The 17895-nt window shown below is 55.4% G+C and overlaps 1 protein-coding gene across 6 annotated transcripts in view; it reads left to right on the top strand.

The window, feature by feature from the left end:
- The window catches only part of SEPTIN8 (septin 8), an 18685-nt gene extending 1140 nt beyond the window's left edge, over nucleotides 1–17545 (top strand). The window contains exons 2-10 of one of the 6 annotated variants that reach the window (XM_034656000.1): nucleotides 10205–10325; nucleotides 11271–11466; nucleotides 11827–12007; nucleotides 12524–12685; nucleotides 13253–13349; nucleotides 13566–13734; nucleotides 13928–14060; nucleotides 14158–14348; nucleotides 17126–17545. In XM_034656000.1, coding sequence (XP_034511891.1) covers nucleotides 11300–11466; nucleotides 11827–12007; nucleotides 12524–12685; nucleotides 13253–13349; nucleotides 13566–13734; nucleotides 13928–14060; nucleotides 14158–14348; nucleotides 17126–17168 — 1143 coding nt within the window. In that variant the 5' untranslated portion in view covers nucleotides 10205–10325; nucleotides 11271–11299 and the 3' untranslated portion in view covers nucleotides 17169–17545. Of the gene's footprint in view, nucleotides 1–10204; nucleotides 10326–11270; nucleotides 11467–11820; nucleotides 12008–12523; nucleotides 12686–13252; nucleotides 13350–13565; nucleotides 13735–13927; nucleotides 14061–14157; nucleotides 14353–15202; nucleotides 16647–16670; nucleotides 16831–16856 lie in introns of those variants that run through there. The other 5 variants (XM_034655999.1, XM_011224203.3, XM_011224197.3 and 2 more) reach the window with 5 other exon arrangements.
- Nucleotides 17546–17895: the final 350 nt, after the last annotated feature.

The following is a 17895-nucleotide window of genomic DNA, read 5'->3' as shown; positions in this document are numbered from 1 at the left end:
GGGGCTGTTGGGGGGGAGGGGGGAAATGTTGAATATGTGACTGATAAGGAATTGGTTCTGGGGCTAAGTAAAGGAGCTAGGACTTATGTAATTAATGCTATAAATACTGTCATCTGAATTTATGTATGTAAATTTACCCTTTAATCTGAAAATACATTTGTTGGTCTACTTGGGAAATATGCATAACTGAAGTAGGAGCTTTTGGTTTCCTAATTTCTGGACTGAGGTGTTTTATTCCCATTGAGGAGGAGGCTCTGTGTCCGTCAAGTAAGTTTAAATACAGGAGCAGACTCAGAGGTTGGGTGAATCAGAGGTTTACCTCACCCCTGCAAATTCTATAAATTAGAATTTATGTACCCAAGGAGGGCAGTCCCTGAATCCTAAGAGACCTGATTAGCCGGAGGCCAAGAGATCTGGGGGTGTTTGCGCATCTGTGCATGCGTGTCTGTGTACATTTTCTGTGCCCCGCTGACCAGAAAGTTATGTCTGAGTCTTGTCTGTGGCCAGAGGTTGCTCTAACAGTTAGTTGGTCTTGCTGGTGGGAGCACAGAATCAGACTGCCCCATATGAATCCCAGACTACTACTTCTTGGCCATGTGACCTTGAGCATGTTAGTTAACCCCTCAGTGTTCTGAATTGGGATAAAAATATTACCTTCCTCCTAGGGTTATTGGGTAGATTCAGTAAGAGAATCCAGGTGAGGTACTTAGAGCAGTGTCTGGCATGTGGTAAGGATTCAATAAATGACACATGATCCCTAGTGTCCTGGTGGATGTGGACACTGGCCCCCTGTGTAAGAAGGCAGCAGAAAAGGAGTTTGCTCCGTTACTCAGTACCCTCCCTGGGGGTCCTGTCACTGCACGCCCAGAGGTGGTCCTCAGACCCTGAGCTGAGAGGCCTGATAGCACTGCCAGGAGGTGGGGTGGAAAGACCCTTCCCCTCAGATTCCCATGTTGGCATTTCTGTGAGGATTTCGGGTATTATCTCTTTCACGGGTCGAGGCACAGAGAGGGGACTGACTCAGGTATGGTTGTACGGCCTGAGCTCTGGGGCCTTGGTTACTGTGCCAGGTTAAGCTGTCTGGATGGATGCCTTCCACACCCTCCACGCTCTGAGCCATCAGCCTCCTGGGAGGACTTGCATAGGGTTGAATTTGGGTGGAGACCTTGGGTGGGGTTTGGCCTGAATTTAGGAGCCTGGACTCCATTCTCCTCTCCTGGCTTGTCATCCTGGGAAAATCATTTCTTTTTCTATCTTGATAAAATGGGCCCAACCATACTAATATTCTTCAAAGAGTTTGTGAAGTTTAATTGCAGTCTGTGGCATGTTGAGAGATATGGTTAGGTGTCTGTCCAGCCTCAGGGTTGACTTTGGTGTTAAGCATTGGCCATGAGGCTATGATTTGATTGAACTTTGGCAGGTCTGCACTCCCCGGACCCCCGTCCGCCCCCGAGGCTGGCTTGGTGGTCAGCCCCACCCCGGCTGGCCTGGGAACTGTCCCATCCTGGAGCTTAGATGAGCATACAGAGTTGTACCTCGAGGTCAGTATGTGCTGGGTTCCTGTTCCCCGCATAGCATGATGTAAATAGGCTTGGTAGCCTTTACATCCTGGCTAGGCTCTGCTGAACCCTAGGGCAGCTGTGGGGTTAGGGTTGACATCTCCTGGATGTGCATGTCTGGGACAGCCCTCTGGAGACTTTCTGGTGCCTCTTGTCTTCCTGGAGCAGCCAGACTCCTGTGCACTCTTGCTGTGCTCCTCCTCCTTACTAGGAACCCCCCCTCCCCTTACTGGGCCCAGAGTTTCCTGCCCCCAGGGCCATCTCCTGTGTTTCTTCTGTCAGAATCTCATGGGGCAGGGTTCAGACTCCCAGGTGAGGGGCTTCAGAGCCAGAGAAAGTGTGGCTGTGAGGGGGAGAGGGAAGAAGCGTGCGGCATGGCAGCCTCACGCCTGGCATTCCTCCCAGCCAGTCACCTCCTCCCCCACCTCCTGCCATCTCCGCTTTATCCCCAGCACCATCTGTCACTTCCGTTGTCACCCCTGTAATCTTGACACTTCACCAAGAAGCAGGCTATCCAAGGAGTGCCTATTCCCTCCCTAAAGCAAAAACTGGTGGGAAGGGGTGTGTGGGAGGCAACTCTCTCGTGCAACAGGGCTCTGTCATGGAGTGGTATCTCCCTGTCCTGTAAAAGTGGCCAGGCGCCTCCTCGCTGAGGCATCCTGAGAGAGAGACGGGAGCTCAGCAAGGGACATCTGTGAAGCTCTCAGTGCCTGGGGGTGTTGAGAGGTCATTAGTGAGCACCACTGCAAGCCTGCAGCTCTGCCCCACCTCCCTCATGGGCATCGTGCCTTGCTATGGGTGCCAACTTTAGGAAGGTCTGCCTGGGATCTTGTTTGGAACGGGTCAGAGCAGGGAGGCTGGTGGAAAGACACTGAGGATCCAAGGGACTGACCAGGGTAGGGAGATAGAAGGTGGCAAGAGGGAACCTAATTACAGTGCCAGCATGATGGGAGAACGGATGGAGGCTGGGACCCCAGGCCTGATTTTTTATCAAAAGCTTTGGTTGTTGGGAAGGGCTCTGGATGTTATCTGCCCATCAGGTTGTTGATGCCAGCAGCCCGCAGTTGGGTGAGGCAGCAGACGCTGGTCATTGGTAAGTTTAGGCCTGAGACCCAACCCCAGCACCCACGTAACCCTTGAGACGACAAAGAGGGTGAAGTCCTCCGAGTTTTGGGCTGTAAGATGGGCGAGGGGAGGTACGTATTTGGGGCATTAACTACCATGAATGTCTCTGTGGCTTGGGTCCAGCTACCAGAAGAAAGCAGCTGCAGGATGACAGAGCAAAGAGCCTGAGGGCTGGCTGGCTTTTGTGTGTCCCCTGAAGATTCTCCAGCCTTTCTGCCACTGTGCTGCCAGCATGGGTCTTGGGATCCCCAGGCATGGCCCCCATGCACAAGCTTTCCCAGACAGCCAGACAAGCCATGCAGGCAGGAGGGAGACACATATGACCGGAGAAGGGATATTTTCCAAGGGCAGCATGCCATCATGCTAGCGTTGGAGTGCTCTTTGCTGGAGCCGTCTGTATCTTCAGGACTTAGATGAGGAACCATGGCTGGGAAGAGGTGGTGGAAGACAGGGCAAGGGGCATCTTGGTTGTATCTCTACTTGAATTGCCCTGAGTGGTCTTGGCGCAAATTAGATATTCTCCTCCTCAGAACACATGGCTTCTAGGCAGTTCTTGGTCCCTATCCTGGAAGCCAGGTTAGAGGGATAGAGCCAGGGGAGGGGGGAATAAGGACCTATTTCAGATTGCAGGTGCCAGCTACTCTTGGGGGGCCTCCTGGGCTTGGGCCACCTGGGGCCCAGGGTTCTGGAGAGGCTGTGGACATGAACCCAAGTCCACTTTCCAGCCCTGGTTGTGGGGCCAGGGTGCGAATCTGATACTCTGCCTGGGGCTGGGGTGAATGGAGCAAGCAGCAGAATGGTAGTACTGAGCCTCCGCTGGCCCGTGTTGGTACCCTTGCATTTCTCTGTCCCTTCCCAGTGCCAGCATCCATCCTGGGATTGGAGTGGGGGAGGGTCCCCTTCACTGCCCACATTCCCCCTTCTAAGGGTAGAGTCTCATTCACTGTGGAGCACTGTTTCCTTCCAGTGATGTCCAGACCACTTAGGCTTTCCCTGCTGCAAAGCAGTGGGGACTGTTGCCGGAGTCCCTGAGCCAAGTGGGAAAGTATGAACACATGGGTTTCCAGTACCTTCTGAGGCCCAGGGCGTCTTTCTCATCTGCTCCATGGTAGAATGGACCACTTCTTCTCAGACAGCACAACAAAGCCCAAGAAGGTGTTGTGTCCCAGGCTTGGGGCAAGCTGGTTGGACCTAGAGACCAGCAAATGCGCTTGGCTTCTTAGAAGCCTTATTTTGACAGGAGACCTGTGAAACAAACTGTCGTATGTTGCTAAGTGTCAGCCTTGGCTTTCTGTGTGCACGAAAAGGGAGGAAAGTGTCTGCTAGTGAGACACGGAAACAGAGAGAATGGAGTATAGGGGTTGGGGCATGGGGTGGCCTTAGGCTCCTGGGGGTAGTTTTGCTCCTAAAGTCCCTTCACTTCCCAGGAGGGGGAAGGGAATGACTGGCCTTTGGAGAGTGGTGGTGGCCTCCTCCTGGGACCCAGCTGCCATGGTGCCATTATTGCCACCATGCCGGCACTTTTGCTGTTTGATCCCTGGTCATGTCTTCTCCCCCAGGCTTTTGGGGGTTTTGTTGCTGCCTTAGGAGAGAGAAACTTTTGCTCACAGATGTCTTCTTGATTATGGGTAGGTGAATCCTGACTCTGTCCTTCCCTCGCAGCCCAGGAGAGCAACATTCTCCCCCGCTCCCTCCCGCACACATCCCTTTGGTTATTTCCCGTAACCTTTGACCTGGGCTTAGAGACTTACTGTGGAATCCTGGGATGTGAGCCTAAGCCTTTCCTGGGAAAATTCCTAAGATTCCTCTCAGACTCAAGGACAGTTGCGCTATGACCACGGGTTCTGGCCAGCGGCCTCTGCTCTGGCTATTTAAGGCCCAGGCTGCTCAGAGCAGCTAGAGCTGGGGGTAGTGTGGTTTATGCCAGGAACATGGGTTGAGAAGGCTCCCAGTGGGGCAATGACTCCTGGGTCCATTGCTCAACATTAATAGGGCTTCCCTAGGGCTGGGGCTCACCTGGGGAGTGGGCTTCCTGTTTGCCTGGCAGGTGCTCAGGCCGATGGGTTCTAGGCCTGGGAGCCTGGGGGAAAAGAGTTGTTGAAGGCCAAGGCCCCGGAGAACTCTTTGGAAGGCCTAGGGTGGGGAGTTGCTCTTTGTCCAGGATTCGTGAGCCAAATACCCGTACAGTGGGGTACCATTTCCGCTTCCATCCCAATGACCAACCTAGTTTGGGGGGTTTGACCTCAGGATTCTCTATTCACCCACACCTTCTTTGGCTCTCTTGGTTCAGACATTCAGAAGATTTCTAATTTTTCAGGATAAAATTGTGTTTTTGTGTGGGCGAGCTATCAGACATGTTTTCTCCCCAAAACCCACCTCTCTTCTTGGTGAAAGGAATAGCTCCTTTTGGATGGCAATTAGGGCTGCTCCAGAAAGCTCAGACAGAGCATTTCCTGGTCAGGAAAATGACGTCCTAGTTATCCACCCGGCTGCATAACAAAATGCCATTCTCTACTTTGTTCTGGACAGCCGGGCATGGAGGAACTCGGCAGGCCTGAGCAGTTGTTATTTTGGTTGTTGTCTTTGATGTGCCAAAGAAATGATGACACAGAAGCCTGGGGCCTGGCTCAGGAGCCAAAAGCTTGTTAGTGATTAGAGAGGGGATAATGGCCCTGTGGAGTTTCCCATTGTGTATGTAGAGCCCAGAGCTGCCAACTCTCTCTTATGGAGCTTTGAGGACAGTTAGACCCCCTGAGCCAACACCCCAGGGACCTGGGGAGCGGTGCACAGGGCCAGAAGCTGGGCCCGCTCCTCACCAGGGTCTGAGCTGAGTTGTCTAACTGAAGGCTTCTCCGGTGGAGCTCTCTTCTGCGGGTCTCCATGCCCCAAGAGCATGGGTGTGCTGTCCTTCTAGCTCACTCTCCTACCAGACGCGGTGTTGCGGATCGTGAGGCCGCGGACCAGGTACAACCCCCAGACAGGTTGTGTTGGGCCCCATGGCATTCTCAATTTGTATTGTTTGCCAACTTTTAAAAATTAGGGGATTGCATGTAAAAATCTAGATTTGTGGATTCCCTTGAAAAATCGTTTGATTTGGCAGCACCAGGCCTCCATTCCCGCAGTTGGCTGGAGTTGCACAGACAGGCTCTGCAGTTCCCTGGCGTTCCCACCTCTCCCTGGGGGACCCCACGCTCAGCCCAGTCAGCAGGTCTCGCAGCCAGCAGGTCGTGGAGTGATGTGGCTGGAAGCGTGGGCTTTGCAGTCATCCTGTCTCCATTCACATCCTGGCTTCACCCTCCTGAGCAGTGTGGTCCAAGGCAAATTACTCAATCTCTTGGAGCCTAAGTTGTCTCATCTGTTTGATGGTGGTGATATGACAGCCTACCTCACAGGGCTGATGCGTGGACAAAATGACACTCAGAGCCGTACGTGGGAAGCTCCTGATAGCCATTGGGTATTGTTGTCCTGGTTATGACTCTACTTTTTCCTCTTCACCCGTTGACATTACCTGCCTGGCCTCTCTAGCCCTTTGAATTTAAACTGCGTTACACTGAGCCCCTGAGGTCTAGGATCCGGTGTCCTCGTTTTTTCTTTGGCAGCCATCCCAGTGCCTGGCACATACAGCAGACGGGCCCCGTGCGCGTCTGCCGAGTGACCGAATGAAGGGGTCGGGAGCCTTGTAAGAACAGGGGAGGCAACATGGCCTGTGGTTTGGGGCGAGGACTCAGCTACTCTCAAATCCTGGCTCTGCCCCGATTTGTTCTCTGAGCGTCCGTGTGCCTCAGTTTCCTTACCTGTAAAATGGGGATAATAATGGTGTCTGCCACAGAGGGTGGGAAGGACTATGTTGGAGCCTGTAGCCACTTAGTTCACACAGAGCAGTCCTCAGTGAGGTGTTGGGTCACCAGTTGACATCTGGTGCTTTCTTTGGTAGACGCTGAGACGTTTTCCTTTGTGCACTCTTTCCCTGTCCTTACTTTCCTTGCTTTCTCTCTGATCCTCTGTGTTCAGTTTCACTCTGGAAGCCCTAGCAGTCGTGGCGTTCTCAGCTGTGAGTACTGGGTGGGCCCACTCAACTAGTAGAGACAGTAAAGGGGAGGTGTGGCCAGGGGCAAAGGGAAAAGCCCAGAGGTAGAGCAGCAACTGGCTTGCTCTCTCCCGTGGTTTTCTTGGCCATGCCATTCCCTAAGTGGGCTGTAGCCTGATTCCAGCTCCCCTCATGCTTACAAATGGTCATCCAGGTTTAACGTGGCTCACTTGCCTGTCCCTGAGCCAGTCGTGGGATCATGCCGATTGGCTGAGGGCTGTTAGGACCTACCCTTGGAGTGGGAGCTGAGGTCTTACCTGCAAATTGCAAGACATTTGCAAGGTCACCAGGTAGCCATTGGGAGAGCTGAAGTTTCTTTCTGAGTTGTGTTAGCTGAGACATGCCGGTGATGCTTTGGGGGCTGCTGGCTCCTCCGAGGCTGGGTCAGCAGAGACACCTGGTTCAGGCACCTTGGAGTGACCGGTACACCTTGGATCACGTGTTGTTGATGCCACATACAGGATCAGAGAAGTTGGCGTTAGTGAGAGTCACGCCGTGCTACAGCGAGGAAGTCATTCTCCCGAGACCAGGCAAGGAGGACCAGTCTGCCCTCCTCAGGACCAGTGGCCGTTCGTCTGTGTGTGTGCATGTGTGTGTGCACGCACGCCCTGGAGATCGACACTCCCTCGGGCCCTGCGGCTCCTGAGCAGGCGCTGATTGCCCCTGGTGTGTGGTCCCTGGAGTGACAGAGTGCAGCCTGGGCAACAGTGTGGAGACAGGCACCTCCCCGCACTCCACACACGTCTCCAGAGAGAGCCTGGGAGTTGTGTGGGTGAAGGCAGCCAGGGCTGGCTGAGCAAGGATAGGGGGACTTATGGGAGACCCCCCCCCCAACCCCAGTGCTGCTCTTAGCCTTAGCAGCCTGGAACTGTGAGAAAGTGGAGAAACGCAGAAATAGGATGGCGTCTGTTTCCGTGCAAGTACTCCGCTGCTGAGTGTGCGCGCGCGTGCTTTCCAGACGCAGCTGACTGGGTGGGTTTTGGCGGCAGGCTACAGGATGTTGGATTGCATCCTGATTGTGTCACCCTTGGAAGAAGAGGATGAATAAACACATAGCCTTCTCTGCAAGCACAGCACGCCTTAAATTTTGGAGATTTTCCGTCTTGCCTGGAAGGAAAAATGCTCTAGACTAACTGTTCTGTCCTCCCTCTGATCCTTAAGCTGCGATGAGCAGGTGGAACCGAGACTACATAATGCAGCTCTGTGTGAGGGGGGCAGATGGCCCCGATGCCGCAGCGGGTGAAGGCAGCGTTCGGTGGCTTGTAAATGGCGGCGTTGTGTGGCATGTTGGGCATCCTGGTGGGAGGGTGGGAAGAGCGGAAAGCCCGACCTCCCCCAGCCTGCAGCCAGCCTCAAGCAACTTACAGAAGAGTTGGAAAACCGGGATGCATAAGAAAAGGACAACGCATAGTGCAAGGAAACAGGGTCACAGCCAAGGGAGGGGTGTGGAATGTAAGTATGTAGGGCCAGGTCGGAGCAGGTGCCGGGGAAAGGGGAGAATGAGCCTGGAGCCCAGAGAAAGGGACTGGTTGGAAGAATGAATTCAGAGTTAAACTGGCCGAATCTGTGAGGAAGGCCTCAGACCATGAAGGGCCCAGAATGCCATGCTGGGGGATTTGGACCTGACCCAGGACCTCCTGTGCTCTCTTTACTGTTTCTGATGTGGGCACCAGTGAGAGGAAGCTGCCGTTGGGGCCTCTTTGTTGGGTTACGTTTGCAGTCCTGGGGGGAGCCTGGGCTGGAGTAGGAGGTTGTAACATGATCCCCTGGGGATGGAGGAGATGGAGAAAGGGTCGGCTGTAAGAACAGAGGCTCTGTGAAGAGAGGGTTATCAGAGAGCAGGGGTTGGGGTAACCCTGACTTGTTTGAGGAGATGGTACAACTGCCCAGAGGGTCCATGTGGAGACGAGGCTGCCAACACACACACCTGGCCGTCATCAGTGAAAGGCTGCAGTGACTGAGCCAGGCTGGGGGTGAGGGGAGAGGGATGGGCGTCATTAGTCGAGGAGGGAAGGTTGAGTGTATGTGCTGGGAGCTGTGGTTGGGAGGAGAGAATGGTTAGAGGGGTTCGGGCTGAGGCAACAGACTGTGGCTACTAAGAAGTCAGAGAGGGCTCAGGTGCTGAGCAAATCCCTCTGTAGGAGGGCAGGCAGCCAGGGCCCACTGTCCGCTCTCCACATTGGCGTGAGAGCTGCCACTGTCCTACTGCTCAATAGCTCCTAGGGCTGCCTTCATTTGGGCCTGTTTCCTCCCTTCTGGAGCTGTGGGCAGGATGGCAGGATGGACTCACACCCTTTGTCCTTCCCTGGCCTTGCTTTTCTAGTGGGCAGCCAGGGCCAAGGGGTTCAAGAATAGAGTAGACGTTTCTGCACCATGGAGCTGTCTGAGGCCTGCCCTCACGAGGGCTGAAGCTGGAAAGGCTGAGCCTGGGAACCTTCCCTTGGAGGGCAGCATTTTATCCCCATTCCCAGGGAAGTGAAAAAATCATCCGCACAAATTGGAGTCTGACTTTGACCCTCTGCTTCGGGTCCTGGTGGTTTCTTTTTATAGTGCTGTGGGCCAGCTCCAGTGTCCCCAGCTCACTCGGGACCTGCTGCCTGCCTCTCTCCTGAGGCCACGCCTCCATATTCTCATCCAAATCCTCTGTCTGAGCAACCAGGGCTGGAGTGGGTGTGGGACGGTGGCATGAGCCAGAGCCTGGGAGTCCCTAGAGAGTACCACTGCGGCAGGAGGGCTGACACTTCAGTCACAGTGCCCTTAGAGACTAGCCCTGAGACCCGGTGGTAGGTGTGAGGGAGCGCTGGCCCCATTAGCAGGGCCCATTTGTGCACTCCGTGCTTGGGTGCGTGGGCAGCAAGGGGTGCACGTGGAGAACTGTGAGCCCGGCCCAATTGGGGGTGGGTAGCCCTCTGACAGAGAACTAGTGTGAAGGGGTCAGGCCAGACCTGTCTCTGCTTGAGTCCTGCCTCAGAAGGAGTGTCTGTGAGGCCCGGGAGGGAGCTGCGGGAACATACACGTCACCCAATCTTGGCCTCTTGAAATCTTTATTTAAGATCTGGGGACCATCTGGGCTTCCTCTTGGGCAAGAGGATAGGTAAACCCTCAGGCGTAGCAACTAGGATAGATGGTTCCCTGGGCCATCCGTGCCAGAAGACGCCCCAGGCCCAGGCATGGCTTGCCAGCCCAGTTAGAGCAGAGGCATGGGTGAAAGCGCTTTCCTGGGGTAGGGTCAGGTGCCTGAGGCTCACCGGGCTTTCCCTCTGGAAGCTCCTCCTGGAGTTGGAGCTCTGGCGTGCTCACACTATGTCCTGAGATTTGCTGAGAATGCAGACAAGTTGGGGGCGGGGTGGCGTTGTCTGTGGGGTGTGGCCTCTCCCCGTGTGGCCTCTCTTCCCCAGGGGCTCACTGCCTTGCTCTGTTTCTCTCTTGGCAGAATGCAGAGCCGGAGCCTCGGAGCCTCTCCCTGGGGGGCCACGTGGGCTTTGACAGCCTCCCGGACCAGCTGGTCAGCAAGTCGGTCACACAGGGCTTCAGCTTTAACATCCTCTGTGTGGGTATGTGTCCAAGTCTGGCCAGGGGTGGTCGCAGATGGGGGGGGTCTCAGATGGGGCGGGGGGGGGACAGGAGCCTTCCAGGAGATGGGGAGTTCCTGCCCTGTCCACCTGTTGAGCTACCAGGGAGCTACCTAGGCAGAGAGACTCTTTGGGGGTCAGGGCGACTGGTGTCTTTGCCAGGGTCAAGGACAGAGGCTGGGGGCCTGACTCCAGGGGCTTTGAAGAGTGAACACAATTAGCCATGTGAACGTGCTTTGTAAACCCAGAGTGTTTATCACAGAGCTTTAGATTTTGTGTTTGTTAAAAACATTAACTGTTGTTCCTACTGCGTGTTAAGGACACTCTGGTAAACGAGACTCCCCGTCAATATAGTATCACACAGTATGAGCACCAGCACACATCTGAACAAATAGAGCCCCAAACAGGGAGACTCTGGGAGGTTCCATGTGCTCAAGGCCTCGGGCTCCCAGAGGACACCGAGAGCTCTGCCAGAGCCTCAACGGGTGCCGACGCCCTGGCGTCCGCTGGGCTGTGGGGATGCCTCGGGGAGCAGCGTATCCTGAGCGGATAAGGCTAGATGGGTCAGGAGGCCACTGGTGGTTCCCACTGGCCCTGCTGGGCCCGTGACCAGCCTGGGCCCAGGAAGGGTGTGTGCAGAGCAGGTGACCGGGTCGCATGCTGTCCAGTGGATCTCACAGCTGCCCACGTAGCCGTAGCTTATGTCCAAGTCAGCCTTCTGGCCCTTGCTTCCACACATTATTTTTGAGGCCACCGAGAAGGGATGGTTCCTGGTGATGGGGACAGTGAAGGATGGAGTTAGAGGCCTGCCCCCCTCTCTTGCGTGGAGGCTGAGGGTGCCCGCGCCCCACCCTTCCTAGCCAGCAGCCAGGGATAGCCCCGGCTCCAGCCTTTGACAACCTGTTTCCTCCACTCCTTGCTCCCCAGGGGAGACCGGCATCGGCAAGTCCACACTGATGAACACGCTCTTCAACACAACCTTCGAGACCGAGGAAGCCAGTCACCATGAGGAGTGTGTACGCCTGCGGCCCCAGACCTACGACCTCCAGGAGAGCAATGTGCACCTCAAGCTGACCATTGTGGATGCTGTGGGCTTCGGGGATCAGATCAATAAGGACGAGAGGCAAGAGGCGGGAAGGGCGGCCCCGCCTATTCTCATCCCGCCTCCCTCCTGCCCTCCCCCCCGCCCCCCCGCGTGGAGGCCTTGGTTCTAACACCCCGATCTAGCACTTTTCATTCCAAGCTGCCCCCATACAAATCAGCCAGCCTCACACCTCATGGGGGCCAGAGGAAGGCCTCTCGGGAAATACCTGAGGTCCTGAGGACCCCTTTGGAGGTTAGGAGACAGGGTCGGCCACCTGTCCCCAGACAGGGACCCCCAGGCAGAAGCCGCTTGTGCCCACAGAGGGAAGGCTTGTGGGCAGCCCCTCGCCCCGCGGCCCAGTGCTTGCCTCCTGGGTGACGGAGCTGTCTGTAGTTACAGGCCCATAGTCGACTACATCGACGCGCAGTTTGAAAACTACCTGCAGGAGGAGCTGAAGATCCGGCGCTCCCTCTTCGACTACCACGACACGAGGGTCCACGTCTGCCTCTACTTTATCACGCCCACAGGGCACTCCCTTAAGTCCCTGGACCTGGTGACCATGAAGAAACTGGACAGCAAGGCATGCACCCCCAGACTTGTTCCCTGGGCTTCGTGGTCCTTCTGAGTTGGGGGCTGCGATGTGACTGCCCACTGTGGTCCCTGTCAGGGGCTCTGCTGCTTCGGGGCCCTGCAGATAGGCCCTTGGGTCGGTCCTCTCTCTCTGTCTTCTCTTACACCTGTCCCTCCTGCTCCAGTGGGCTCCCATCACTCTGGGCTCTTTCTCTAGAGCTCTGTCTCCTGGGCCTGGGCCTGAGCCCTTCCTTTTAGCTGAATTGATTCTTATTCTCAGGTCAAAGCTGGGTTTGCCTAGAGGACTAATTTTGGGGCTGAATGGTGGTTTGGGGGAACCGGAGCTATAAGAAGCACCGTAGGTGATTATTTCCACCGATTAGAAAGGCTCCAGTGGCTGGGTTCAGGCCAGGACTACCCATGGGAGCAGCTCCTTCTCTCTAGCCTCCTGCCCTTCTGCCCAGGGATGTGGGCCGTCCACAGTTGGGGAGAACTAACCTCTGCCCGTGTCCCCTGATCCTGGCAGGTGAACATTATTCCCATCATTGCCAAGGCTGACACCGTCTCCAAGAGTGAGCTCCACAAGTTCAAGATCAAGATCATGGGCGAGCTGGTCAGCAATGGGGTTCAGATCTACCAGTTTCCCACTGATGACGAGGCTGTTGCCGAGATTAACGCAGTCATGAATGTGAGCATTAGACACTGGCCTCGGGGCCAGAGGGCTTGGAGCCAGCACAGATCTGTGACACACAGCCCCAGAGACTCTGGTTTCCCAGGATTCCAGCCTTAGCCTCTCCAGGAAAGACGGATGGGCATCTGGGAGCCAGCAGGCCCAAGTCCTGTGGCCAGGAGATGGGAGGAATCGGGTATCGGGCTGGTGCTGGGCCTTCCCTGAGTGTAAGTTTCACAAGATAAGGATTCTGGGCAGAGACTGAAACCTGTAGGAGTAAGCAGGCCAGATGCCAGGGCGTAGGAACTTGGAAGAGAGCCAGGCTTGCAGGTCCTGTGAGGCAGCCTCGACTGGCCCCTGGGGAGCCCCAGGGCTGAAAGGACCCCTCGCACATGAGGAAGAGGGGGTGCAGGTTCAGCCTGCTCCCCTATTTGGAGGCTCTAGGATACTTCTTCTAAGGAGAGCCAGGAAGTGAGCCCTGGCCAGGCCTTGTTGAGGTCTGGCCACCCCTCGCTGGGGCCCAGGACAGGGTCCGTCCGCTAGTCTGTCAGCTCAGTGCTCAGCCGTCCTTGGGCTCCTTTCCAGGCACACTTGCCCTTCGCCGTGGTGGGGAGCACCGAGGAGGTGAAGGTGGGGAACAAGCTGGTCCGAGCGCGGCAGTACCCTTGGGGCGTGGTGCAGGGTAAGTGCAGGAGGAGAGCACATCGCATCGGGGGCCCAGATGTGTCCCGTCCTTCCTGGCTGCCCGCAGCCTCTGTCCTGTGTCCTCCCTGGGATTGTCCCTTGCCTGTCCCACCTCGGGAGTCTGCCCGTAACACGTTGACTGCTGTCCTGTGTCCTCTCCTCCCGGTGCCCGTCTGCGCACCCGCCTGATGGCCCATGTGCCCTGTGCTTCCAGTGGAGAATGAGAACCACTGCGACTTTGTGAAGCTGCGGGAGATGCTGATCCGGGTGAACATGGAGGACCTCCGAGAGCAGACCCACAGTCGGCACTACGAGCTCTACCGGCGCTGCAAGCTGGAGGAGATGGGCTTCCAGGACAGTGACGGTGACAGCCAGCCCTTCAGGTGACAGCCCACGCCGGGAGTGAGCCTGTCTGCACAGCTATGCTGGCATTGGTGCCTGGGGTCTCGTGAGCCAGGGAGAGGGGCTGTGGGGACCCCAGTATCGCTGTGCCCACATGATCCCCCTTCCCTGGCCCTGCCCCCCGCTATCCCGCCGCCATCACACCCTTGGCCTCTTCTCTCTGGGTCTCCACAGCCTGCAGGAGACCTACGAGGCCAAGCGCAAGGAGTTCCTGAGTGAGCTGCAGAGGAAGGAGGAGGAGATGAGGCAGATGTTTGTCAACAAAGTGAAGGAGACAGAGCTGGAGCTGAAGGAGAAGGAGAGGGAGGTGTGTGCGCGATCGGGCTTGTGGTGAGGCCAGGCCAGGGAGGGAGGGGCCTGGCGGGGTCCCCACAAAGCCCGAGCTCCCCCATTTCTGCTCCCAGCTCCACGAGAAGTTTGAGCACCTCAAGCGGGTCCACCAGGAGGAGAAGCGCAAGGTGGAGGAGAAGCGCCGGGAGCTGGAGGAGGAGACCAACGCCTTCAACCGCAGGAAGGCCGCGGTGGAGGCCCTGCAGTCCCAGGCCTTGCATGCCACCTCCCAGCAGCCTCTGAGGAAGGACAAGGACAAGAAGAAGTAGGTGGTGGTCCCCTGTCCACCCTGGCTTTTGCTCCCTCTGAGTGCCCATTCTGTCCTACTCTTGGCTCCTTCAGTTGACTTTCGTTTTCACCTATGCTCACCTCTTCACCTTTTTGCTCTCATTCCCACCTGTGTCCCCACTCATTCTTGCCCACCTTTCTTTTCCTCTCACTGGTGAGCTTGATTTCGCAGGATACCAGGTATCTTATCTGCGCACTTTCTGTCTTGCACAAGTGACCCCTTGCCACCCCCCACCTTTCCCTCTTCTCTTCTCTCTTTTCGCTTTCTTTTCTTTCTTTCTCTTTTCTCTCTTTCTCCCTTTTCTCTCTCTCCCTTCTCTCTCTCTTTCTCTTCTCCCCTTCTGCAGCCCCTTGAGAGCTGGGGTGGAGAAGACTGGGCCAAATAGGCAGGGTGTGGCCCCTGAAAGGGTGTAGAGGTTTCAGGGAAGGGCTTCCAGGCCTGGAGAGGGCAGGGCCTGGGAATGTCAGCATTTCCAGATTCCAAAAGCTTCTGTGGTTTCTGCTTGGGCAGCTGTGTTGCATGCCCCTCAGTCTCTGGGACAGTGGATGTGGGACCCACACTAGCTGGCAGGTGGTGACGGAGGGCAGCTGACACTTAAGCCCGGGCAGCACTGACCCCTTGGGCAGTATGCTCACTCCCGGTGGAAGGAAGGACCACAGCTCCCTGTAGGGGCTCTGGGGGTCCTGCTCCATAGAGGTACTGCCCTTCAAGTTAGAGTTGGAGGAGAGAGAACTGGGGAGGGCAAGGAGGCTTTTCCCAGCCTCCAGGAGTGCAGTCAACTTCTTGGCCAGGTGGGGGCAACTCTGAGTTGTTTCTCCTTGGCTTTTCAGAGACTGCACCCTCTCGACTCTGGCTCCTGGGGATCTCTCTCCTCCACCTCGCTTCATTCAGTGTCCCAAAGCACATCACACTGTGGGCTCTCGTCCACCCCTGCTTTCCCCTGCCCCTGATCTGTGTCAGGTCCCCTCTCTGTCTTGTCAGCTGAGGAATTAAGCAGGTGACTCCCTTTTTGCCCTCATCCTTGGGCTCCTTGGACTCCCATTTCTCCTTGGAATGTTTGGCAGTATCTGTGTCCAGGCCGTCCTTTCCTTGCCTTGTGGTTAAGGCCATGCGGTGCACAGGAACCTGTCGGCTCTGGGATGCTGCATGTGGCATTAGCCTGTCCCCACCTCCAGTACTGCATTCCCCAACGCGCGCCCCCCCACGCACCCACACCTCCATGGACACGGTCTGTCTTGCTGTTACTCCAGCCCCGTCACATGCACAGACGCAGGCACATACCTACCAACACACACAGCCCCCAAGATACACGAGCATAGAGGCGTAGTCACATCTAAGCTCCCTGAGCTCCATGAGTTGCTCCCTGGGGGAGGCTAGGGGGACAAAGCCGGGCCTTTAGGAATTGAATGCTTGTTCTTATGCCTAAGGCTTGTCCTCTGCTTTGGGACGGACCCTCCTCCTTTCTATAGTCTCCCTCATCCTGCTCACTGGTGATGCCCCTCCCCCATCTGCTGGCACTGCTGGCAGAGATGATCTCCTGTCTGTCCCAGGGAGGACGCTAGCCCTACATTCCCCTCCACCGTGTGAATTTGCTCTCTGCTTTGCATTTGTTTCCAGCCCCGGCCCCATGTCCAGCTCTTGGCTTGGTGAGCCTGGGGACTCTGTGAATTGGAATCCATGGGGGGTTTTAAGCGAGTGGCTCAGAAATCTGGTTTCTCCTAGAAAGGGTTCTGTGGGTCTGTGTCCCAGGTGTTGGCACCTAATGAGACTTTGCCCTGCTCCCTGCCTACTGGGCCCAGGCCATCTGGTTTCAGAAAAGGCAGATAGAGTCTGCTAGGAAATAAGTAATGGAAAAACCCCTCGGAAATGGAAGACAAGGATCTGTGGCCAGGTCAGGGCCAGGAGGTGGAGTGCAGGCCGGCTGCACGGGCACTGGCACACCTCTCAGGGTGGGTGTCCATCCCCAGTGTCACGTCTCCCTGCTTTTCCCGTGTGGCCTGGGTCTGGGAGACAGGTGTTCTCTGCCTGCTGGACATGCCAGAAAGCTTCAGTCAGTTTGGCCTCCGGGAGAGATGCTGTGCTCCCGTGCTGGCCTTGCAGGGGCCAGGAGTGGGCTAGGTAAGGTGGCCAACAGTGCTCCTTCCTCCTGTCCTGGTCAGGGGAAGGGGTCAGTGCAGAGTGCATTCGAGGTGGTGGTGGGGGGTGTTGTTTCTCATGACCATTTAGTTGAATTGCTTTGATGGGATGTACTTGGTCTTCAGATTTTAATCCACTTTTGCAAAATTACTTCTCAATCAGATCTTGACCCTCAGCCTGGGATGCCACAAAATGAAGCGAATTCTCTGCTTTGCTCGTCACAAATACCAAACTGACTGCCCTTTCCCAGCGTCCAACTTGCTGTCTTTTGTTTCTGTTTGATTTGATCGTCTGCGTATCTTTTAATGTGTCTGTTTTTGTTTTGTTTGTTTTGTTTTTATTTTTCAGTTAACGCACGCACAGACTTACATGTCAAGAACGGACTTTAGACTTTCATGTGTTAAGTTGTTTGAGTTACACCTTGTGACCCTTCTTCTCCCATAACATGGTGTGAGGACGGACTGGGAGCCGGTACAGACTCCAGTGTTTACAGCCTTGCTTTGTCCCCTGCCCCCACCCCCAGGCTGCCCTGGGCCTGGTGGGCCACCCCTCTCTATGCAAACACGTCAAAGCCATGAATGCTGGAATCCAAAACTGACAAGGTTTATTTTTTTCAGAGCCAGTGGCTGGTCTTCCATTTACAGTGTCACTATTCCTTGACGGAGCAGTTATGTGCCACTCTCGCGAAGGCCCCAGCCGGCGATGCTTGGCCTAATTGTTCACCGTCAAGATGGCAACTCATGCGGTGCCCTGGGTGTGGCCGTGTGGTCTGGTGTACATGCTGCAAAATTCACCCGATTCCCCTTCATTTTAATTTTTCTAACCTAGAGCTTAATTTCAATAATAACTTTTAGGATACTTCTAAATTTTTATTTTGGCACAAGCGTGAAGACAGATAATACCCTCTCCCGTTATTTTCATAAGTAACCCAGATTCCCTGATTTTTAAGAACTAAAAATATCTCTAAACCTTTCTTATGTATAAAGCATCCCTATAATATTTAGGGAGAGGTGGGCAATAAACATCCTGTAATGACAGTGTTTGGAATTTCTTTACGGATGAAAGTGGATCACGAACAAGGCCACGTCCAGTGTTTTTAATGCGAATGTAAATGGAACAGCAGCCCAAAGCCGTTGTCTGTGTGCTCCGGAGATGCTACCTATAAACAGGGACCAACTGCACGTGTGTGTTAAGTGTCTGACTCCAGCTAAGACCCCCAAACCAATCCTGCACATTCCCAGCGCAGAGGACTCCGCTGGGAAAAGGTTTTTGTCTCAAGGTCATTGTTTTCTGTTTTCCTGGCTGGGTCACAAGGAAAAGAGACGAAGGTGTCTGACGTGTGTGGACAATTTCAGAAAACGCTACCAGCAAAGGAGCTTTCCCCTCT

The sequence above is a fragment of the Ailuropoda melanoleuca genome, chromosome 3 (genome assembly GCF_002007445.2).
Source record: "Ailuropoda melanoleuca isolate Jingjing chromosome 3, ASM200744v2, whole genome shotgun sequence".
NCBI classification, from domain to species: Eukaryota; Metazoa; Chordata; class Mammalia; order Carnivora; family Ursidae; genus Ailuropoda; species Ailuropoda melanoleuca.
This window is presented reverse-complemented; position numbering and strand designations above follow the sequence as displayed.